The sequence below is a fragment of the Chionomys nivalis genome, chromosome 3, assembly GCF_950005125.1.
Source record: "Chionomys nivalis chromosome 3, mChiNiv1.1, whole genome shotgun sequence".
NCBI classification, from domain to species: Eukaryota; Metazoa; Chordata; class Mammalia; order Rodentia; family Cricetidae; genus Chionomys; species Chionomys nivalis.
In genome coordinates this window covers 110,154,636-110,179,722 of record NC_080088.1, presented here as the reverse complement: position 1 = coordinate 110,179,722, position 25,087 = coordinate 110,154,636, and the positions used below count along the sequence as shown (strand labels likewise).

At 41.2% G+C, this 25,087-nt stretch overlaps 1 protein-coding gene across 1 annotated transcript in view; it reads left to right on the top strand.

The window, feature by feature from the left end:
• The window catches only part of Ccdc62 (coiled-coil domain containing 62), a 47,002-nt gene that overhangs the window by 5,109 nt on the left and 16,806 nt on the right, over positions 1 to 25,087 (top strand). Inside the window, exons 3-7 of the mRNA XM_057765778.1 lie at positions 4,511 to 4,677; positions 6,955 to 7,056; positions 10,050 to 10,221; positions 15,012 to 15,113; positions 24,528 to 24,616. Of these exons, the coding sequence (XP_057621761.1) occupies positions 4,511 to 4,677; positions 6,955 to 7,056; positions 10,050 to 10,221; positions 15,012 to 15,113; positions 24,528 to 24,616 (632 nt within the window). The remainder of the gene's footprint in view (positions 1 to 4,510; positions 4,678 to 6,954; positions 7,057 to 10,049; positions 10,222 to 15,011; positions 15,114 to 24,527; positions 24,617 to 25,087) is intronic.

Genomic DNA, 25,087 nt, shown 5'->3' with positions numbered 1-25,087 from the left:
TACAACATACAAGCCTTGGCACACATGTGTTCTTGTAAATATAAATAACTTTTTATTTATTTATTTATTTATTTATTTATTTATTTATTTATTTATTATGTATACACTGTTCTGTCTGTGTATATGCCTGCAGGCCAGAAGAGGGCACCATACCCCATTACAGATGGTTGTGAGCCACCATGTGGTTGCTGGGAATTGAACTCAGGACCTTTGGAAGAGCAGGCAATGCTCTTAACCTCTGAGCCATCTCTCCAGCCCAATAACTATTTTTTTAAAAAAATATGTATATGAGTGTATTACTCCTTAACTACATGCATGCAGTACCAGAGGAAGTCAGAAAAGGGTGATGAATCTCCTGGGATTGGAATTATAAGTGCTTATAAACCATTATGTGGGTGCTGGGAAATGAACTTGGATCCTCTAGAACAGCAAGTGTTCTTAACTGCTGAGCCATTTCTCCATCCCCTAAATACAATTTCAAAAAACTCAAAATAGTGTTGGGAATTTAGTGTTAATCCCACCAGATGAGAATAAAGACCATTACTCACATTCTTTGGTCAAATATGGAAGCTTTCTTTTCTGTCGGACACGGCTATCTTCCTAAAGTGAGGTTTGAATAAATAGCATCAAACATAGGAGACAGTAGGGTTATGTAGCCCCCAAAATGGCAAGACCAGGAGTTTTTCAGGGGCTTGGGGATTTCCAGAGGATTTTTATTTGCATAGGAACTGGGCTTGGCAGAATATCTTATCAGGGTAGAGGTTAGGTATAGGGTATAAAACAGGTCAAATTATAGAAAATGGGTCAAGACTTGGTCATATCTGAGTTTTACAGAAAACAGGAATGAACTTATTTTGACCTTGTAACAAGATGACGTTTAATTTTAAGATGGAGTCAGGCAGGTCTGTCAATATAGCTCAGTTGGTAGAGTGTTTGCTTAGCATGCATGAACGAAGCATTGTGCTCTGTCCCTAACATCATGTAAAACCAGCATGGTCAGTGGAGTCAATGACCATAAGTTCAGCATAATCTTAGGTATAGTAATTTCGAAGCCAGCCTGGGATTCATAAGACCTTGTCTCAAAAATTCCAAAAAGAAAAAGAAAAGAGGAAAAAAAGAAAAATATAAATATAAAAGATTGCTAATTGAAAGTAAAATAAATAGGGCCTGAAAGATGGCTTAGTAGGTAAAGGCACTTGCTGCCAGACCTGGGGACTTTAGTTCAGTCCCCAAGAGCCGTATAGGAAGAAGAGAACCAACTCTCACAAGTTGATCTCTGATCTCTACGCCCATTGTGACATACATGCATAAGTTTGTGCACACACAATAAATGTCAATTTAAAAAGAATTTAGGTAGCATAAACAGGTGTGGTGGCATACACCTTTAATCCTAGCACTAGAGAGGTAGAGGCAGGCAGATCTGTATGAATTCGAGGCCAGTCTGGTCTACATAGTTCTAGGACAGCCAGTGCTACAAAGAGACCCAATCTTCAAAAAAAAAAAAAAAGAAAGTGGTGTAGAATATTTCTTTAAGACTGATTTATTTATTGTATCTATAGTGTTCTGCTTGCATGTATGCCTGCTTGCCAGAAAAGGGCACCAGATCTCATTATAGATGGTTGTGAGCCACCATGTGGTTGCTGGGAATTGAACTCAAGATCTCTGGAAGAGCAGCCAGTGTTGTGCTCTTAACCTCTGAACCATTTCTCCTGCCTGTAAAAATATTTCTTAATAACACAGTTTGTATATAGTCACTAGCACCTAGATTTTGAAGTAATCAAGATTTGGGCTTGGATTTGCAGATTAGTGGAGGTGCTTGCCTAGCATCCAAAGGACTCTGTTAATCTTCAGTACCACATACAAGAGCAAGATTTAATAAGTTCTTTATGGAAATAGGAAAATTTACTGACCAGTAAACATGTTAGTATGTTCTCGTTCTCATTAGTAATTAGGGAAACACAAACCACAATGATAGACCATTTTATGTTTGTTAGTCTGGCAAAAACCATCAGGCCTTGTTAGCCCATATATAGGAAGATAGAGAGCCACAGGAAGGGTATGCACTGCTGATGGGAGTAAGCTGGCACAATTTCTTTGGGAAATCATTTCACAGTGCCTGGGAAAGTTGAAGACATATGAATCCTTTATATAAGGAAGGGTCTGAAGGCTGTGGTCCAGCCATTCCACCTCCAGGAATTTTCACTTCAGTTGCCTAGCGAATTTACTAATACAGACTGTGGGCTGAGGAATATAACTCACTGGGAAAGTACTTGAAGCCTTGGATTCCATGCCTAGCAACCTCCACCCTCACCCCCCAAAATAGTAGATTCTGATATAATAGGTTTGGGATTAAGAGTCTGCATTCTTTGTTTTTGGCTTCTTTTTTTTTTAATGAAAAAAAACTTTTTAAAAGTTTAATGTGTATGGGGGGGTTTTGCTTCCATGTTTGCCTATGTACCACATGCATGCAGTGTGTTCAGAGGTCAAAAGAGGGTGTTGAATCCTCTGGGAGTGAAGTTAAAGTTATAAACTACCATGTAGGTAATGGGAATCGAACCTGGGTCCTCTGAAGAACAACCAGTATTGTTAACCACTGAGCTGTCTTTTCTCTAACCTCTTCTTTTTTTATTTGTTGCGGGGGAGATTTCGAGACAGGATTTCTCTGTGTAACAGTCCTAGCTGTCCTGGAACGCACTCTGTAGACTGGACTGGCCTCAAACTCACAGAGGTCCTCCTGCCTCTGCCTCCCAAGTGCTGGGATTAAAGGTGTGCGCCGCCACCACCTAACAATCTCTTATTTATTAATAGATTCATTTATTATTTTTATTTTTTAAAGATTTATTTATTATGTATACAATGTTCTGACTGCATGTATGCTCGCATGCTAGAAGAGGGCACCTGATCCCATTATAGATGGCTGTGAGCTGCCATGTGGTTGCTGGGAATTGAACTCAAGGCCTCTGGAAGAGCAGCCAGTGCTCTTAACCTCTGAGCCATCTCTCCAGCCCCTCATTTATTATTTTTATTTTATGTGTTTGGGTTCTTTGCCTGGATGTATATACGTGCATCATTTACGTGCCTGGTGTCCTCCTAGGCCAGGAGAGGGTGTTGGATCACCTGGAACTGGAAATACAGGTAGTTGTGAGCTGCCATGGGGGTAATGGGAACCAAATCCAGGTCTTCAAAAGCAACACCGACCATCTCTCCAGCCTTTATTTATTCTTTATCATGCGGGATGTATGTGGCTACGCACACACAGGTAAGTGCTTTTGCCTGAGGTGCTGGTGAGAGTCTTATTCTCTAGAGCTGGCGTTACAGGCAGTGGTGAGCCCCCCAGTATGGGGGCCAGGAGCCAAAACTGAGTCCTCAGCAAAAGCAGTTTAAGTACTTAAACTTACACTCTGAGCCAGTCATCTCCTCAGCACATTGTTGTCCTTCCTTCCGCTTCTTTCCTTCTTCCTTCCTTCCTTCCTTTTTTTTTTTTTTTTTTTTTTAATTTTGGAAAGGATATTCTGTAGTTCAGGCTGGTTTTGAACTTGCTTTGTAGCAAAGGATGATCTTGAGCTCCTAATCTTACTGTCTTCACCTGCCTGGTGCTCGGCTGCTGGGATTGCAGATGCTGTGCCTGGTTTAGCAGTCTTCATTTCTAGCCATTTCCCCAGTGATGCTGGTGCTCCAGGGTCAAGGACCACATTTTGAGTAGCAAAGCAAATATGCCCCAAGACACATGTAAATGGACATTCAGAGCAACACTACTTGACAGCTGCACAGTGGACACAACCTAGATAACCACCAATAGTAGAGTAGATAAATACATGTTGGCATTATAATTTAATAGACTTTCATGGTGCCGTGTTAGCGATAAGCACAAGCTACAGCATGGGTGGCTCTCAGGATCTTTTTTTTTTTTTTTTTTTTTTAGTTTTTCGAGACAGGGTTTCTCTGTAGCTTTGGAACCTGTCCTGGAACTTGCTCTGTAGACCAGGCTGGTCTCGAACTCATAGAGATCCGCCTGCCTCTGCCTCCCGAGTGCTGGGATTAAAGGTGTGCGCCACCATCACCCGGCTGGCTCTCAGGATCTTAATCTTAGGCAAATCACGTGAAGAGACAAACTCCTGAGTATAATTCTATCTGTGTGTGGCTCACACTGTGCTCTGGGGTGGATGCAGAGATAGATAGGAGAGCAGTAACAGTAAAAGGCTAGGTGTTAGGCTCAGTGGTGGGCAGATAGATGCCTGGCATACTCTCCTCAGCATGAGCAGTGGGTGGCAGCAAGGAAGGGGACTTTCCTAAGATCAGTGTCTTGGAAAGTAGGAATTAACAGCGATTATGTGTAGGAAGTGACTCCTTGGTTGATGCCAATGTTTATTTCTTGGATACAAGTTAGGTCTTGTGCATTTCAGAATAAGATGTCTTTAAAACGCATAACACACCTTTACTCTGTGATCTGATTTTGAAAATGCTGCCTGTTAGATCTCGGCACAGACACAGTGACTGAAATTTCCCTCAGGTGAGCTGCATAAAAGAACTGACATAATCAAGTCTCTCATGAAGAAGGTCAAAGTTCTTGAATCCAATCAAGCGGAATGTCAGACAGCTCTTCAGAAGACTCAGCAACAGCTCCAGGAAATGGCTCAAAAGGCTACACATTCTGCCCTCCTCTCAGAAGACCTTGAGGTTAGTTTTAATTTTAACAAACTTTATTAGTTCAAATTCTGGGTTTTAGTTACAAAAAAATTAACCTTAAATGTCACCATAAATGGATATGCGCAGCCGGGCAGTGGTGGCGCACGCCTTTAATCCCAGCACTCAGGAGGCAGAGGCAGGCGGATCTCTGTGAGTTTGAGACCAGTGTGGTCTACAAGAGCTAGTTCCAGGACAGGCTCCAAATCTACAGAGAAAACAAACAAACAAACGAATAAAAAAGGATATATATGTGTGTATGGAAGTGTGTGTTCTATCTATCCATCTTAGCTTTGTGTTCTCCGTGCTTTCTGGCTAGCTGCACAGCAGTGCTCTGTCCTGTAGGTGAAGTTTCATCACAGCCCATAAAGGGTTTTGCTGTTTGGTTTAGAAGCATTGTCCATTTTACCAACAACGCGTTATTTCAGAAAGCCTTTCTCGAAGTCTGAAATAAGTACCTTCAAGTTTTGGTAGCTTTGAATTTGGCTTTCTAAATTCTGAATTCCTGCCCTTTTCTCCCCTCCCCCCTTCCCTTTTCCTCTCTCTCTTCCTTTCTCCTCTTCTTTTCCTGTAGTAGAGATTAAACCCAGGGCCTTGAAGATGCCAGTATCCCAGTCCTTTTTTTCACATCTCCTTTAGTCTCTTCTAGGTAGTGTTGAACCGCAGTCCTCCAGTCTCAGCCTCTCAAGTACTGAGGTTAGCCTAAGCTCTCTCTGCTACGATAAATACACACAAAACAAAACTAGTTACATATTTGCTATAAAATTGAAAAGATTAAGTCCTCAGTATTTTCTTTCTTCTTCCTTCCTTCCTTCCTTCCTTCCTTCCTTCCTTCCTTCCTTCCTTTCTTCCTTTCTTTCTTCATTTATTATTTTTATTATTATTACTACTATTATTATTATTATTTGGTTTTTGAGACAGGGTTTCTCTGTGTAGCTTTGGAAACTGTCCTGGCACTCGCTCTGTACACCAGGCTGGCCTCAAACTCACATAGATCTGCCTGCCTATGCCTCCCAAGTGCTTCGTTTAAAGGCGTGAGCCACCACTGCCCAACTTTGTTTTTTTTTTTTTTTAAGTTAGTCTCACTATGAAGCCCAGCCTGATCTTAAACTTGTAGTCCACTGCTTCAGCTTCTTGAATGCTGTAATTACAGTTTGCACCACTATGCTCAGCTAAGTTGTATATTTTAGAACAGTTTGAGGGGTACAGCTAAATAGTATGGCAAGAATAGAGTTCCCGTGTCTGCTGTATCCACACATGCAGCTTCCCCCACTTTTAAGGCCCTGCATCACAGTGGTCTTTTTGTTGTAACTGATGAATGTGGGTGGGTACATCATTATCACCTCAAATCCAATTTAGGTAACAGCTTACTTATTGTGTTCTGCTTTCTTTGGATTTTTGAAAATGTATATTGGCATATTGAACCAAACCCAGTGTAAAGTTCTTTTAGCCTGGATATAACAAAGATGAGCAGAATTCACAAAGGCTACTTCTTTTATGGAAATCCAGTTCTCATTTGTTTATTTTCTTCTTTCCTCACAACCTAAAATTATAAAAAAAAAATAGGAAAAGGACATGAGTCATGAAAGAAGATACAGTTTATATATTTTTTAAAGATTTATTTATTTAATTATTGTGTATACAACATTCTGCCTCCATGTATTCCCGCACACCAGAAGAGGGCACCAGATCTCATTACAGATGGTTGTGAGCCACCATGTGGTTGCTGGGAATTGAACTCAGGACCTCTGGAAGAGGAGCTCTCAACCACTGAGCCATCTCTCCAGCCCCCAGTTTATATTTTTTGTAGTTTCAACTATCATAGTTTTTTTTGTTCTGGATAGTGAATAAAAACTGTAATCGAGAAAGTGTGAGCTATAAGCAAAGCTCCATGGCTTCAGAACAGTTGCCCTGTGTTCGTGGAAAGACACTGAATTTGGGACTGGGCAAGGTTTTGAGTGGCTTCCTTAAACCAGCTGTGTGGTATTTCATTTGTGAGTTAATTAAAATGATTTTACTTAAAAATAAAAAGAAATGTTTATAAACTTAACCTGTATAAATCAATTTAAGTTAGAACAATTATTAAGTATTGGTAAAGAGCTAGAGTTAATAGGCAAATAGGTATTTGCAATTTTTGATAATTGCTTACTTAGCCCACTTTATTCCTTGAAAATGTTAAATTTGAAAAATAGAGAAACGATTGTTGATTGTGGTTAGTAACATAATGAAAGCATTTGCAGACTTAGTATTTTCTGTGTTGTTCCCTTGTAGGCTAGAAATGAAAATCTCAGCAGCATGCTAGTGGAACTTTCTGCTCAGGTAGGACAATTGCAAGCTAGAGAGCAGGCTCTGACTACCATGATAAAGCTAAAGGTAACTGAAATGCCATACCTCCACTCCAGAGCCCACCACACACTCCATCTCTCCCCAAGTCCTCAGCAGCCCAGAAACAGAACCTCTAACATTGCTGACTTCATCTTCTCCTTTCAAAAATAAAAGAAAGGTTTACACGGTGCTCCCAGAGCTTCTGCACTTCATCTCAGTGAATCTGTTCTCTTCCCGGGTACTTGCTGAAGATACTGACCATTAGATGCTTGTTAGTCTTTTATAAAACAGAGGAAAACTGGCAGCTGCCAAACACTGGTGTTATGTGAAACCACGAGAGTCTGTTAAAGGGTCTCAGGTATTTATTTAGGTATAGGGTCAGGACAGACACTGATACAGAACCTTCTAGGTGCCATGACTGATCCAGCTGCCTCTGTCCAGTCATTTTGCCCTGGTGAAGAGTACTAACCACACAAGCCGTCTCTTGGTTACTTGCTGTGCTCTGGCCACCCAAGAGAGTGTGAGAGCAAGAGGGAAGCAGCCCTCTCCCTCAGCCTTTACGCTGTGCTGTAGGCAGATAAGACCATGTCCTAGGGCCTGCTGCCCCAAAAGTCATTTCCTAACCAGATCAAAATCCCAGCACACACTGGTAGAGTGTGACACACAAGCTCCTCAGAGAGAGTGAGCACCCCTCTGCCTCATGCGTCTTTGGCAGTTACTAAGCGAAAGGAGATGTTGGTGTAGTGGGACATTTGTATGAATTCATCTGTAATTTCCCCCAACATTAATGCTGGAATGTGATCATGAGTAAACTTTCTGAAAATTAAAGAGAAAAATATTAAAATGTGTAGAATTAGCTTTAGTTAAAATAATGACCAGCATCATGTCCATCACAGCACTGGCAGAGGTTATGAAATAATGAAGATGTCTCCAAGTGTTTTCCCATGGTAGGACAGTGTGTTCACAAAAAAGCAGCATGCCCACGATCAAAGTCCTGATTGAGGAAAATAGTCTTTACTAGATGCGCAGACTTGTTGGGACATACTTAGAAAGACTGAAGCAGGAGCTCCAAGCTCCTTGTTTAAGGCTGACAAGGATTAAAGGAATTCTCTTTCTTGTCAATTGGCTTAACTGCTTATTACTTTAAAACTGGTCTTGACAAGTCGGGCGGTGGTGGCGTACGCCTTTAATCCCAGCACTCGGGAGGCAGAGGCAGGCTGATCTCTGTGAGTTCGAGACCAGCCTGGTCTACAAGAGCTAGTTCCAGGACAGGAACCAAAAAAGCTTCAGAGAAACCCTGTCTCGAAAAATCAAAAAAAAAAAAAAAAAAAAAAAAACTGGTCTTGACATAAAGTTGTTTTTGCTTTTGTTTGTTTGTTTGTTTTTGAGACAGTCTTTCTCTGTGTAATAGCCCTGGTTGTCCTGGAGCTTGCTCTGTAGACCAGGCTGGCCTCAAACTCACAGAGATTCGCCTGCCTCTGCCTCCTGAGTGCTGGGATTAAAGGTTTGAACCACTACCACCCAGCTTGTGTTATTGTTTTAATAATTTTTTTTATATTTATGGTGGTGGAGGCTGAACCCAAGTCCTTTTACATGCTAGGTAAGCACTCTGCCACTGAGCTACATCCTTAGCCCTTCCACTGTTTCTGATTTTATTTTGTTTATTTTCTACTGGCCTGAAACTTGTAATATAGCCCAGGCTGGCCTAGGATTCATTGATCCTCCTCCCTTAGCCTCCAGAATGCTGAGATTCCACCATGCCCAGTCTTCTACTAGCTATTAAATGGTTCACCCCAATCCTTTATCTCTCCATAAAGCCCTACAAACTTGTGAGTTTTGTTTTGTTCTTTTAATCAGAATGCCAGAGCTGTGGGTATGCTCAGGAAGGTATACCTGTTAATCATGTGTTTCAGCAAGTGTCCCTGAGTCTGAGGATTGAGCCTGGGACCTCACACATGGCAGGCATGCTCTACTACTAAGCTACTTCAACCATTTACTGTTGTACATTAATTATGGTTAGAATTGCTTTTCAACCAAAAAGCTTCTAATGCAGCATGTTGACTGGATGAGGTCGTAAGAGTTTGTTCTCCTAACAAACTAAATGTCGGTCAGAAATGTTGGCCCCATGGTACTTAACTGTCATCCAGAGAATAACAACCCCGTTGAAGAACAGCCAACATATCACTTGCTGAACAGTTTAGCCTGGCTATCAAATTGTCTAATTCTTTTTTTTTTTTTTTTTTTTTTTTTTTTTTTGGTTTTTCGAGACAGGGTTTCTCTGTGGTTTTGGAGTCTGTCCTGGAACTAGCTCTTGTAGACCAGGCTGGCCTCGAACTCCCAGAGATCCGCCTGCCTCTGCCTCCCGAGTGCTGGGATTAAAGGCGTGCGCCACCACCGCCCGGCAAATTGTCTAATTCTTGATGGATATGGTGGCGCATGCCTTTAATCCCAGCACTTGGAGGCAGAGGCAGGCGGATCTTTGTGAGTTTGAAGCCAGCCTGGTGTACAGAGCAAGTTACAGGACAGCCAGGCCTATGTAAAGAGACTCTACCTAAAAAAATGTCTGACTTTCAGCCGGGCAGTGGTGGCGCACGCCTTTAATCCCAGCACTCTGGAAGCAGAGGTAGGTGAATCTCTGTGAGTTCAAGGCCAGTCTGGTCTACAGAGAGAGTTCCAGGACAGGCTCCAAAAAGCTACAGCAAAACCCTGTCTCAAAAAACCAAAAAAAGTCTGACTTTCAACTTTTCAAGAGAAAATAAGGTGTCGTGACAGCACACGGTTTCCCAAGCCAGCCAACTACACTAAAATGGCTGCTTCAGCGCCATGGTCAGATAAGAATTTTTTTGTGTGTGTCTGCTGATTGATTCCTTTGCCACTTGGTGCTAGCATAGGGTTACAGCAACTGAGTAAACCTAAAAGGCGGGTAGACAGGAACTCACTGCACAGTCCAGTCTAAGTAAGAACAACCTTACTGATTATTTAGAATCTAAAACTCTAGACTAACAGTTTTCTTCTTGTTTTTTTTTTTGTTTATTTTTTAGGACAAAGACATTATTGAGGCAGTCAATCACATTTCAGACTGTTCTGGTAAATTTAAATTGTTAGAACATGCTTTACGTGATGCTAAGATGGCAGAGACTTGTATTGTGAAAGAAAAGCAAGATTACAAGCAGAAATTGAAGGCACTTAGGATTGAAGTCAATAAACTGAAAGGTAAGAAAATAATTTAAGATAGTAGTATTGCCAGGAATTTATTTCTTTATCTGAGTTTCCTTAATTTTATACTTGAGAGTAGGTTTATTCTGGCTGTGAATTCTAACATGCAATGTCTGTCTCATTTATATAGAATTATGCTACAAGTTTTGTGATACAAGTTAATAAAATTGTGGTTAAACTTCATTTTTTTTTTTAGAGCTGAGAACTGAACCCAGGACCTTGTACTTGCTAAATCCCCAGCCCTGAATAATATATATATATATATATATATATATATATATATATATATTTTTTTTTTTTTTTTTGGTTTTTCGAGACAGGGTTTCTCTGTAGCTTTGGTGCCTGTCCCGGAACTAGCTCTTGTAGACTCAAGAGATCCGCCTGCCTCTGCCTCCCGAGTGCTGGGATTAAAGGCGTGTGCCACCGCCGGGCTAAAAACAATCTTATTTTACATACCAACCCCAGTTCTCTCTCTCTCCTGTCCACCCTCTCCCCCGACCTTTTCCCCATCCCACCCACCTTCCATTCCTCAGGACCAGGCAGGACCAGGGCTTCCCCCTGTATAAAGAGCCAGTTCATGCAGTAGGGATAAATACTGCTTCCCCTGCTAGTGGCGCCACAAACTGCCCAAGCCACATAACTGTCACCCACATACAGAGGGCCTAGTTCTGTCTTGTACAGGTTCCCCAGCTGTCTGTACAGAGTCAGTGAGCTCCTGCTTGCTCAGGTCAGCTGATTCTGTGGGTCACCCCATCACATCCCTCCTCCCTCTCTATGATTAGACTCCAAGAGTTCATCTCAGTGCTTAGCTGTGAATCTCTGCATCTGCTTTCATCAGATACTGATTGAAGGTTTTGTGATGACAATTAAGGTAGTCATCAATCTGATACACGGGACCTGAATCTTATTTTTAAGGAATTCTGCTTCAGTTGGTTTGGCTGTATCAGCTGTTGCTGACACATCCAGTAACAAACAGTGCAGCGCAAGTGCAGCAGCTGTGAGCTGGTCCCAATGAGTAAAGCCAGCCAGGCTTCTCAGAGACCAGTTCTGCTTCAGCTGTCTCTTCTCCTCACCTATGGGCTAGCCAGAGCATCTCTTCCCACAGTGAGGGCAGAAACTTAAAAAACAACAGCCCAGAAACTATTGGAGATTTTTAAGGTTTAGGCCTGGATCTGCCACAGTGTCACTCTGCCTCATAAGCAAGTCGTGTGGCCAAACCCAAAGTCAGTCAGTGGGGAACTGCTCAGCTCTTTGGGGGAGAAATATGTATATATAGTAAAATCCTATCAGGGGAACTGAGGGATCGGCACCAGGGTAGTCTCACCGTGGCTTTTGGGTGGTTTTCTAGTTTTGTTCTAGGTACCTCTGTGATTCATTTCTTTCTGATTCGTGGTGTTTTCTAGTGAAAGATAGACTAAATGTTGTGGCAGTGGTGTGTGTGTCTGTTTGAATAAGAATACCTGTGACAGTGTCCATTTACATTGATCTGGGAAGACCCGGAAGTGGGCCCACTCCTTTCTGGTCTTCCCCCAGGGTTAGGTGTAGTGAGGGCTGCGTGGGGGACGGCCTGCTTTCCGTCCCGCCCAGCTCCCACACGGGTAGCTTTACACCCGAAATAATAACACACAAATTGTATCCATTTAAACACTGCCTGGCCCATTATATCTAGCCTCTTCTTAGCTAACTCTCATACCTTGCTTAACCCATTTCTAATAACCTGTGTAGCACCACGAGGTGGTGGCTTACCGGGAAAGATTCTAGCCTACGTCCTTCTTGGGTCAGAGAATCATGGTAACTGCCTCACTTCCTTCTTCCTCCCAGCATTCTGTTCTGTCTTCCCCGCCTACCTATGTTCTGACCTATCAGGCCAAGCAGTTTTCTTTATTAATTAACCAATAAAAGCAACAGATAGAAAGAAGACCCACCTACATCAGTTAGGTTGACCAGTGTGTGGGTGCTGAGTTGACTGTGGACCTGAGGAGCTGTTGTTTCAGCCTCACATCTGCCACTGTTTTATAAATGGTGACTGTGGGGACCAGTCATGATACACTAAGTATGGGCAGGTCACCCAAAGGAAGTTCTTTACTTCCAACCATTATCACCTGCCAGAGTAGAACTCGGCCATCGATAAATTTAATTAGAGGCCCGATTGCAGAAAGAACCACAAACTGAGATTACCTAGCACCACCCCAGAATAGACCATTCAAAAGAAATGCCTAGCATTCTAACTGCTGTAGATATGACCTCCTCCCAGTACACACTCACCAGGCTACCCCTAGACAAATGTCAGTCAATCAAGGGTCCTAAATCTCAGAAACCCCCATCCCAACCTTTACTACTATAAAACCCCAATTTTAATTGAGCTCGGGGCTCTTCGGTTGTTCCAATATGTTGGACGCGCAGAGAGACCGAGTTTGCAAACTTGATTAAAATAAAGGCTCTTTGTTTTTACATACGGGACTCGGTCTCCTTGTTGGCTTTTGTGGGGACTTTGTGGATTTGGGCACAACAGCGACAGGGTCAGGTTAGAGGACTGACTGCTCAGTTAGCCTCTGAGGGCTGCTGTAGAGCCACAGCTTGAGGAAGTTATTCTCATCCCTGCCCAGGGCAAAATGCCTCATAAGACAGTGCCAGGGCTAGAGAGATGGCTCAGTGGTTAAGAGGACCTGGGTTCAATTCCTGTCCCCTACATGACAGCTCACAACTGTCTGTAACTCCAATTCCAGGAGATACAACACCCTCACGCAGATATACAGGCCATATATGCAGTCAAAATACTAAAGTACATAAAATAAAAAATAGATCATTAGAGACAATGGCTTAGTCTTCCTGGACAGAGTCAAGCATGCACATAATGTGAAGAGGATTGCTGCCTATTCTCAAACTAAATTGTTAACTAAGAGTCTCTGAAATTTGAGCCAGGCATAGTAGTACAGGTACCCGCTCTTAAGAGGTAGAAGCAGGGAGATCATTAATTCAAGGTTATTCTTCACTATGTAGGGATTTCAAAGGTCAGCCTAGGCTATATACGACCCTGTCCTAACCCTGCCTCCTAAATTTGAAACTTTTTTCTTGACCAATTTAATGCAATAGTCTTGGCCTTACCATGCTTTCACCAATGGTTATAAGTGCTGTCTCCATTTATAACATCAGCTAAATCCCCATGGTAGTAGTGGGGACAGGCTATATCTGTTTGTCTTTGGGTCACCAGTGTTTACTGAGTATGTGTGCGTGCCAAGTAGGATATTCAAGAAGTCTGCCATGCCAATATTTATGTATTATGAATATTTGATTGACCCAATATTTATTTAAAACATTTTTAAAAGTAGGGTAATGGGAAATAGAACAGAGAGCAAGGGAGAGAAACTCACTTAGTCCAGGTTGACTGAGAAAGTAAATTTGAAGAGTTAGCATTTGAACTCTAACTGGGCTGTAGACAGAACTGTAGCCAGACCCCACCGGAAACCGTCTAGGCAGAAAACAAGAAGGCCTAGAGTGGATCTTAAGTGGGCCATTCCTGATTTGTTTATTTCCTTGTTGAAAAAGAAACCCTCTGTTCCTCCTTTACCAGTTTTGCACAGACATTCAATTCAATTTGATGCTTATGATGCTACGTGCCTGATGTTAGTGACCATCCCTCAGGTTCATGTCCACAAGACTGTTCCCACTTAAGACACCAGTCCCAAATCCCAGGGGAGCCTCACACCAACTGACCAACCACCTGGCAGTAAATCAAGAGCTCCTACAACGACCTGAGCAGCCTCCATCATGGACGAAGGCTCAGGGAAACACTTTGCCCCATTTCTGGCTGAAACTCTGGAGCTACAGATGGAAGTGGCTCTATGTGCAGAGCTCCAAGGTCCTCTCCTAAAGCAAATCTGATACCCCCTCCAACACACACACACGTGTATATATCTGGGACTCTCCATCTCAAGTCCTCTGGAGCCTTAACAGAGCTCTGTTTTCAGCTCTCCCTTGGTTTGGAGGCCGCTGAGTAGGACTGAAAGTTCCAGCCCTTGATGGCCTAGGACTTTCTGGTGAACAGTGGGTTCCAGATGCTAACTAGGGTGGGATCTGGAACGGTCCCTTTTTTTGTTTTGTTTTTTCGAGACAGGGTTTCTCTGTGGTTTTGGAGTCTGTCCTGGAACTAGCTCTTGTAGACCAGGCTGGTCTCGAACTCACAGAGATCCGCCTGCCTCTGCCTCCCGAGTGCTGGGATTAAAGGCATGCGCCACCACCGCCCGGCTCTTTTTTGTTTCCTTTGGCTTTGTTTTGTCTTTGGAGACAAAGGTCTAGTCATATACCATAACCTAGGGTACCCTCCAATTTGTGATCCTCCTGCTTCAGCTTCCTGAGTGCTATCATCATCAATACTCAGGAAATTCCAAGAGATCCAGAAGCTGTTCACCAAGACTGAAGAACAAAACCCAAATTATTTCTTTTTTTTTAGGCAGTCAAAGAACTGAGGGAAAGAAAGGGAGAGAGGTTGGGAACAAGGAAGGCCATGTCACTGTTGGCTTTGCCGTTTACAGTAATGGATTTGGGTTTTATCCAAGCGCAGCAGGGAGGGCTTCTTACCAAAAATGACACAAGGAGTTTTTATTTTTAAAGATTGGTTTGTATCCCCTGGGTGTAGCAAGAGTAGCCAGGCCAGAGATCATGAATGGCCCAGCTGTAGACCCAGCAGGGTCCTCAGAGGCTGCTGAGCATGTGGAGGTTTTGTATAGTGTCTGTGTTTCCCAGAGGCTGGCCTTTACCTGAGGATTTTCTTCCTTCTGTTTATGAAGAGGACCTAAATGAGAAGACAACAGAAAACAATGAACAACGAGAAGAGATCATTCGCCTCAAGCAAGAGAAAAGTTGCCTGCATGACGAATTAACATTTACTGGTAAAGAACTGGATGAAGTATTTGAATAGTTGCATGTTTGTAACCGCAGCTTTTTGTCACAGGCTAAAGGATGTACACTTCCCTAAAAAATAAGCTTTTGTGTGTTTCCCAGACTTCTGAGAGATTGAGAAGGGGCTGTGCTTGAGTTTTAACAGTTTTTTATATCTATTTATCTGTTTATTTATTTATGGTTTTTGAGACAGAGTTTAACTCTGTAGCCCTGAGTTTTAACATATTTATTTATTTTTGTTTTTTTCGAGACAGAGATTAACTGGGTAGCCCTGACTGTCTTAGAACTCACTCTGTAGACCAGGCTGGCCTCGAACTCACAGAGATCCACCTGCCTCTGCCTCCTGAGTGCTGAGATCAAAGGTGTGCGTCGTCACCTCTGGGCTAAGTTTCAACATTTTTATTCCCCTCCAGGTAGTTGTTTTTCTCCCCATAAAGTGGAGCTACAGCTTGTCCAGCTTGAATGGGTCTTTATGCTCCTCTAGAAAAACAAACACTCCTGCTGGAAAGTTCGTTTTAGGGTAGGAGTGTAGCTCAATTGGTGGAGTGTCCACCCAGCACGCAGTAGCTGGGCCTGATGGCATATAACTTATAATCACAGACCTTGGAAGGTGGAGGCAGAAGGATCAGAAGTAACATTATCTAAAAAGAATCATATGGGTTGTTGAGGGAAGGGTTTGTATAATTTCACAAATGCTAAGTAAACTATCAGGAGTCCAAAGGGCTGGTGTGTAACCTACCACTAGACTTGGCCTCCAGCACTAAAAAACTCTTTAGGAATTCAGCATTGAGTTTTTTTGTTTTGGGTTTTTTTCCCCCTGGTTTTTTGAGACAGGGTTTCTCTGTAGCTTTGGGATCTGTCCTGGAACTAGCTCTAGTAGACCAGGCTAGCCTGGAACTCATTGATATCTGCCTCCCTCTGCCTCCCAAATGCTGGGATTAAAGGTGTGTGCCACCATTGCCTGGCTCAGCATTGAGTTTTGCAAATTAATTACTTTCAGTTAGTACGTTGGGGAAAAGCTCATGTGATTGTTGCATTGGTGCAACTAAAATCTTCATTAGTTGGTGTCATGTGTAATCATCCCAGGCCTTCCCACCGTGCACCACCTTCCCCAGCATGGCCCCTGCCCATCTTACCTGAAATATTCACTATTGAAGTCCTCTCTCTCCTCACTGTGGACATTGAGCTTATTGATACCCCTGCCCACCAAGGTTTCCCTAGGCTCTCATTTTGCAGGAGTATTAAGAAAATCATAGTTTTGGAGGGAAATTTTTAAAGAGAAAACTAGATGAACATTTTGGTCTAGCCATTCTTTTCCTCAATCTCCCTCCTTTTAAGAGGAGAGTAAATTCTTACAGTTTAAAGAGAAACACCTTTAGAATTGTCAAGTACAATGAATCCTTCATTCATTTTAATCCTCCTAAGGATTAGGGTAAGGCAGTGCCAGTTTCACCACTAGAGGTCAGTGTGTTGATTATTTCTAGGATTTCTGTCTTAGTTATGCCTTGTAACTAAAGATACACCTCATGGTTGAAATCAGACAGTCGTGGTCAGCCTGTATGTAACTAAAGATACACCCCATGGTTGGAATCAGACAGTTGGAGTCAGCCTGTATGTGATTCCACTAAAGCCAAGACACTAACAGGCCACAGGGAATCAGAACTAAGTAGATGCTGCGGAGACATTGCTTGACTTCCTCTCGGGCCGTCTGCGGTGCGGTGCCAAAGGCAAGTGTCACACAAGTCCTCAGTTGTGTTAAGATACACACGTAGGTGTACACACGACACTGCCTGGGAAGGTCTGAAGATGAAGTCTAGATTACAGTCTATTTTGCACCACCAGCCCCCAATTTGGTCTTGAACTGAGACTTTTAGGTGTGTGCCATCACACCCAGCCCACCCCTGATTCATAAATATAAAAGTCTTTTTAATTTGTAAAATGTATGAGACTTGTTAAATACAACTATAATACATTTTGGGAAATAACTTTTAAAAAACATTTCTTCAACTGATTGCCTTTCTATAGAAGACAATTATTCATTATTGTTTCAAGTAAAGTAAATTGAGGGAGCTAGGGATGTAGTTCACTTGATAGAGTGCTTGCTTGTTATACTTTGAGTTTATTCCCCAGTGATATAAAAACAAAGTATAGCAGGGTGTAGTGGCGCATGCCTTTAATCCCAATAGACAAAGGCAAGTGGATCTCTGTGCCATTGGGGGTGGGCTTTGATGTTTCAAAAGCTCTCTCTGCCTCTTATTTTTTTTTTAAAGACTTTATTTTTTATTTTAAATTGTGGGGTGTATGTGTGTGTATGTGTGTGTGTGTGCACATATGATTGTAGTGCTCTGGAGACCAGAAGAGGGCATCTCTGGGGTTGGTGTTACAGGCAGGTGTGAGCTGCCTGATATGGATGCTGGGGACTGAACTCTGGTTCTCTGGAAGAGCAGTAAGCAACCTTAATCACTGAATCATCTCTCCAGCCCTTTCTCTACCTCTGATTTCTGGATAGAGATCTAAGTTCTCAGCTGTTGCTATGCTCCCTAAAATGATAGCCATGGATTCTAACCCTGGAATTGTAAGCCCCCAATAAATTCTTCTATAAGTTTTTGGTCATAGTGTCTCTTCACAGCAATAGAAAGTAACTAACTAACTAATTAAAGTACTAAGTATAGAATAAAATAACTAAGACAAATACCAAATATAATAACTTAATTTCTATCTCTTGGATTTTTTTAAGTGAAGCATTTATTGCTGATGTGACTGTGTGAATCAAATCAGTTCTTCTCCCTGCCGTGAGACAGGGATTCTCTGTATAGCTCTGACTGTCCTGGAACTTACTCTGTAGACCAGGTTGGTCCTGAATTCACAGAGATCCACCTGCCTGTCTCCCGAGTGCTGGGATTAAAGGCATGCGCCACTACCACTTGGCTCAAATCAATTCTATTTTTGTTGTTATTGTTGTTGTTGGCTCATTCTGGGCCTTCCTCGGCTTCTTTTTTTTTCCTTTTTTCTTTTTTTTATTGATATTTATTGAGCGCTACATTTTTTTCTGCTCCCCTCCCCACCTCTCCCCTCCCCCTTCAACCCTCCCCCAAGGTCCCCATGCTCCCAATTTACTCAGGAGATCTTGTCTTTTTCTACTTTCTACTTCCCATGTAGATTAGATCTATGTAAGTCTCTCTTAGTGTCCGCATTGGTTGTTTAAGTTCTCTGGGATTGTGGTTTGTAGGCTGACTTTCTTTACTTTATGTTTAAAAACCACCTATGAGTGAGTACATGTGATAATTGTCCTTCTGTGTCTGGGTTACCTCACTCAAAATAATGTTTTCTAGCTCCATCCATTTTCCTGCAAAATTCAGGCTGTTATTTTTTCTGCTGTGTAGTACTCCATTGTGTAAGTGTACCACATTTTCATTATCCATTCTTCGAACGAAGGGTATTTAGGTTGTTTCTAGGTTCTGGCTATGACAAACAAAGCTGCTATGAACATAGTTGAGCACATGTCCTTGTGGCACGATTGAGCATCCTTTGGATATATACCCCAAAGTGGTATTATTGGGTCTTGAGGAAGGTTGTTTCCTAATTTTCTGAGAAATCACCACACTGACATCCAAAGGGGTTGAACCAGCTTGCACTCCCACCAGCAATGCAGAAGTGTTCCCTTTTCCCCACAACCTTTCCAGCATAAGTTGTCATCAGTGTTTTTGATCTTGGCCATTCTTACAGGTGTAAGATGAAATCTCAGAATTGTTTTGATTTGCATTTCTCTGATGACCAAGGATGTTGAACGTTTCCTTAAGTGTCTTTCAGCCATTTTAGATTCCTCTGTTTAGGTCTGTACTCCATTTTTCATTGGATTATGTGATCTTTTGGTGTCCAATTTCTTTAGCTCTTTGTATATTGTAGGGTTAGCCCTGCCAATTTGGGGGGTGTGTTCGCCTCGGGCTAATGTTTACGTATAAATCTGGCGAGCTAGAGCCCCGCCGCTGCTCTCTCTTTTTTGTATTTCCTGCTCATCGCTGGATCCCTGGTGTTGTAAGCTATCCCTTCATTAAAATTTGCTGTTTCATATTAAGCTAGCCTGGTTATTACGTCGATACAGTATATATTTTTAAAATTTATTTATTATGTATACAGTGTTCTGCCTGCATGTATCCCTGCAGGCCAGAAGAGGGCACCAGACCTCATTACAGATGGTTGTGAGCCACCATGTGGTTGCTGGGAATTGAACTCAGGACCTTTGGAAGAGCAGTTAGTGCTCTTAACCTCTGAGCCATCTCTCCAGCTCCTCTTTGTATATTTTGGAGATCAGACCTCTGTCTGATGTGGGGTTAGTGAAGATCTTTTCCCATTCTGTAGGCTGTCGTTTTGTCTTGTTGACCGTGTCCTTTGCTTTACAGAAGCTTCTCAGTTTCAGGAAGTCCCATTTATTAATTGTTTCTCTCAGTGTTTGTGTTTCTGGGGTTATATTTAGGAAGTGGTTCCCTGTGCCAGTGCGTTCAAGTGTACTTCTCACGTTCTCTTCTATATAAGGTTCGATGTGGCTGGCTTTATGTTGAAGTCTTTAATCCATTTGGACTTGAGTTTTGTGCATGGTGATAGATATGGGTCTATTTTCATTTTTCTACATGTTAATATCCAGTTATGCCAGTACCACTTGTTAAATATGCTTTCTTTTTTTCCATTTGATTTTTTTTTTTGCTTCTTTATCAAAGATTAGGTGTTCAAAGATGTGTGGTTTGATATTTGGGTCTTCTATTTGGTTCCATTGGTCCTCCTGTGTGTTCTTATGTCAATACCAGGCTGTTTTCAGTACTGTAGCTCTGTAGTAGAGTTTGAAGTCAGGGATTGTGATGCCTCCAGAAGTTCTTTTATTTCACAGGATTGTTTTGACTATCCTGGATTTTTTGCTTTTCCATATGAAGTTGAGTACTGTTCTTTCAAGGTCTTTGAAGAATTTTGCTGGGATTTTGCTGGGCATTGCATTGAATCTGTAGATTGCTTTTGGTAAGGTTGCCATTTTTCCTATGTTAATTCTGCCTACCCAAGAGCATGGGAGATTTTTCCTCTTTCTGGTGTCTTCTTCAATTTCTTTCTTCAAAGATTTAAAGTTCTTGTCAAACAAGTCTTCCACTTGTTTGGTTAGAGTTACTCTGAGATATTTTATGCTATTTGTGGCTATTGTGAAGGGTGTTGATTCTCTGATTTCTTTCACAGTCTTTTTATCATCTGTGTACAGGAGAGCTACTGATTTTTTTTTTTTAGTTAATCTTGTATCCTGCTACATGGCTAAAAGTGTTTATGAGTTGTAGAAGTTCCTTGGTAGAATTTTTGGGATCACTTATGTAAACTATCATATCATCAGCAAACATTGAGAGTTTGACTTCTTCTTTTCCAATTTATATCCCCTTGATCTCCCTTTGGTGTCTTATTGCTCTAGCTAGGGACATCAAGAACTATATTGAATAGATATGGAGAGAGTGGACAACTTTGTCTTGTTCCTGATTTCAGTGGAATCACTGGGAGTTTCTCTCCATTTAGTTTGATGTTGGCTTGCTATATATTGCCTTAATTATGTTTAGGTATGTTCCTTGTATCCCTGCTTTCTCCAAAACCTTTATCATGAAGGGATGTTGTATTTTGTCAAAAGCTTTCTCTGCATCTAATGAGATGATCATGTGGTTTTTATTTTTCAGCTTGTTTATATGGTGGATTACGTTGACAGATTTTCATATGTTGAACCATCCCTGCATCTCTGGGATGAAGCCAACTTGGTCATGATGGATGATGGTTCTGATGTGTTCTTGGATTCAAATTGCTAGTATTTTATTTAGTATTTTTGCGTCAATGTTCATAAGTGAGATTGGTCTGTAATTTTCTTTCTTAGTAATGTCTTTCTGTGGTTTGGGTATCAAGGTAATTATAGCCTCATATAAAGAGTTTTGAAATGTTCCTTCTGTTTCTATTGTGTGGAATAATTTGAGGAGTATTGGTATTAGTTCTTCTTTGAAAGTCTTGTAGAATTCAGAGCTGAAACCATCTGGTCCTGGGCTTTTTTTGGTTGGGAGAGTTTTGATGACTGTTTCTATTTCTTCAGCAGTTATAGGTCTGTTTAATTTGCTTATCTGCTCTTGCTTTAATTTTGGTAAGTGATATTTATCCAGAAAGTTGTCCATTTCCTTTAAGTTTTGCAATTTTGTGGAGTACAGGTTTTCAAAATATGACCTCATGATCCTCTGTATTTCCTCTGTATCTGTTGTTATGTCCCCCTTTTCATTTCTGATTTTGTTGATTTGGATATTCTCTCTCTGCCTTTTGCTTAGTTTGGATAAAGGTTTGTCTATTTTGTTGATTTTATCGAAGATTCTTAGTATTGTTTTCTTTGTTTCTATTTTATTGATTTCAGCTCTCAGTTTGATTATTTCCTCCTGTCTCGTTCTCTTAGGTGAGTTTGCTTCTTTTTGTTCTAAATTTTTCAAATGTTCTGTTAATTTACTAGTGTGGGATTTTTCCAGCCTCTTTATGTAGGCATTTAGTGCTATGAACTTGCCTCTTAACACTGTTTTTATTGTGTCCCATAAATTTGGGTATGTTGTGTGGTCATTTTCATTGAATTTTAGGAAGTCTTTAATTTAATTTCTCCCTTTATTTCTTCCTTGACCCATTGATGATCCAGATGAGCATTGTTTAATTTCCATGTGTTTGTGGGTTTTCTGGAATTAGTATTGCTGTTGACTTCTAATTTTAAACCATGGTGATTTGATAAGCTTATTCCATTTTTTTTGTATTTGTTGAGGTTTGTTTTGTTATCGAGTATGTGGTCAGTTTTTGAGAAGGTTCCATGAGGTGCTGAAGAAGGTATATTCTTTTCTGTTTGGATGGAAAATTCTATAGATGTCTGTTAAGTCCATTTGAGTCATAACATCTGTTAGTTCTCTTATTTCTCTGTTCATTTTTGTCTGATTGACCTGTCCAATGGTGAGAGGGGAGTGTTGAAGTCTCCCACTATTAGCGTATGGGGTTTAATGTATGATTTAAGCTTTAGAAGTGTTTCTTTCATGTATGAGGGTGCCCTTGTATTTGGGGCATAGATGTTCAGTATTGAAATTTCCTCTTGGTGGATTTTTCCTGTGACTAATATGAAATGACCTTCTTTGTCTCTTTTGACTGATTTTAGCTTGAAGTCTATTTTGTTAGATATTAGGATAACTACACCTGCTTGTTTCTTAGGTCCATTTGATTGGTATATTTTTCCCAACCCTTTACTCTGAGACGATGTCTGTCTTTGAGGTTGAGATGCATTTCTTGTATGCAGAAGAAGGCTGGATTCTGTTTTCGTATCCAATCTGTTAACCTGTGCCTTTTTTTAATAGGTGAGTTGAGTCCATTTACATTAAGGGATATTAATGACCAGTGGTTGCTATCTCCTGTTTATTTCGTTTTCATCATTGGCGATGTTAACTTGCGCATTTTTTTTCTTCTTTGGGATTTGCTGTAATGAGATCATCAGTTGTCTGTGTTTTTGTTGGTGTAGCCATCTACCTTGGGTTGGAGTTTTCCTTCTAGTATTTTGTGTAGAGCTGGGTTTGTGGCTAGGTATTGGTGAAATTTAGATTTGTCATGGAATATCTTGTTTTGTCCTTCTATGGTGATTGACAGTTTTGCTGGGTATAGTAGTCTGGGCTGGCATCCATGTTCTCTTAATGCCTGTATAATGCTTGACCATGACCTTCTGGCTTTCATTGTCTCCAATGAGAAGTCAGGTGTAATTCTGATAGGCCTACCTTTATATGTTACTTGGCCTTTTTCCTTTGCAGCTCTTAATAATCTTTCTTTACTCTGTATGTTTAGTGTTTTGATTATTATGTGGCAAGAGGATGTTTTTTGGATCCAATCTATTTGGTGTTCTGTAAGCTTCTTGTATCTTCATATGCATATCTTTCTTTAGTTAGGGAAAGTTTTCTTCTATGATTTTGTTAAATAAATTTTCTGTGGCTTTGAGTTGAACTTCTCCTTCTTCTATACCTATTATTCTAAGATTTGGCCTTTTTTTTGTTTGTTTGTTTGTTTGTTTTTTTTGTTTTTGTTTTTTCGAGACAGGGTTTCTCTGTAGATTTGGAGCCTGTCCTGGAACTCCCTTTGTAGACCAGGCTGGCCTCGAACTCACAGAGATCTGCCTGCCTCTGCCTCCCAAGTGCTGGGATTAAAGGCGTGTGCCACCACCGCCCGGCAAGATTTGGCCTTTTTATGGTATCCTATATTTCATGGATATTTTGGGCTAAGCTTTTGTTAGATTTAAAAAATGTTTTCTTTAACTGATGAGTCTATTTCCTCTCAAATCGTTCTTATATACACTGTTAATGTATGTTTGGGGATAGTACCTGGTTTCTATACCTTTATAGTACCTTCTTTGTATATATACTCTTTTTTGTAATGCTGGTGGTAGGAATCAAACCTAAATAAGCACTCTACCTCTAAGCCATATCCCCATCTCCTAAAAATAACTTCTTCATATGTTTTTGTTTCTATGTTGCCAAGACTGTTCTCTAACTTTTGGCCTCAAGTGATTTTCATGTGTCGAATGTGGAGTATCTGGGAACACAGGTGCACATTCCCAAGCCCTACTTGTTAAAAATAAATTCCTAGGACTGGAGAGATGGTTCAGCGGTTACAAGAAATGACTGTTCTTCCAGAGGACCCAGATTGAATTACCAGCACTTGCATGACAGCTAACAGCTCACAATTTTCTGTAGCTGTGATTCCAAGGGATTTGGTACTTTCTTCTGCTCCGAAGGCATGCACGTGGTGTACATACATACAATTAAAACGTTAAATTTTTTAAAATAAAAATAAGTGCTTAGCTGGAGGTGATAGGATACCCTAATCCCTTGGAGTGTAGAGGTTCCAAGAGGAGCCCGAATTTAAGTCCAGCCTAGATTCATAGAGGGATCCTGTTTCAGTGAATGAAAATAGCAACCACTTCTTAATATCTGCTTTCAATCTTGGTGTTCGTTATTTGGTTTTTTGTTTTGAGTCAGGGTCTCACATAACCCAGGCTAGCCTTGAATTCCTGAGTTTCTCACCTCCAACTCCCAAGTGATAGAATTACAGGTGTGTACTCCTGGGCCCCGCTTACTTTCAGGCTTTTTTCCCCCCATATTTCCCTTTATTTTTGCATATACTTTAAATCATTTTTTGACTTAACATTAATTACGTTGTGCACTTTCCTATTTCATGGTGGATTCAGTCAGAATCACACATGAAAGCTCTTCTCAGTCAGTCATTCTGCAGCTTTTAAGTTTGAGAACCACAACAGAAGTGTTATTTGTTAAATCTTTAGAACCTGAGTGATATGTATTGATATTGCTGATGAAAAATATCCAATTATTTTTGTCCTTATACAGTCGAGAGAGAAAAGAGGAAAGATGAGTTACTTGATATTGCAAAGTCAAAGCAAGATCGTACAAATTCAGAGCTACACAACCTGAGACAGGTATGTCCCAGCTGTCTTCTATGACCATAGGTAAGAAATGTTGGGAAATTAGGAAGCTGTCTGCCTGTTGATTTTTGTTGGGGGAGTTTCTCTGTCTCTGTCTCTCTCTGTCTCTGTCTCTGTCTCTCTCTCTTTCTCTCTCTCTCTGTGTATGTGTGTTTTGTTTGTTTGGGGGCTTTTTTTTTTTTTGACACAGGGCCATCCTGGAACTTGTTTTGTAGACCAGGCTGGCCTTAAACTCAGAGATTCACCTGTCTCTGCCTCCTGAATGCTAGGATTAAAGGCATGTATCCCCGCCACCCAGAACCTACTGATTTTGTTAATGGTGCCTCCTGGATCTTCACTACATCAGACATACATCGTCTTTAGCGTAGCAGTCTTGGCTGTGGGACTTAGAGGTTAGGAGATGAGATGTATGGAAATATCTTGTTGCAACCATCTGGTCTGTTTTAGGATTTCAAAGTGCCAAGC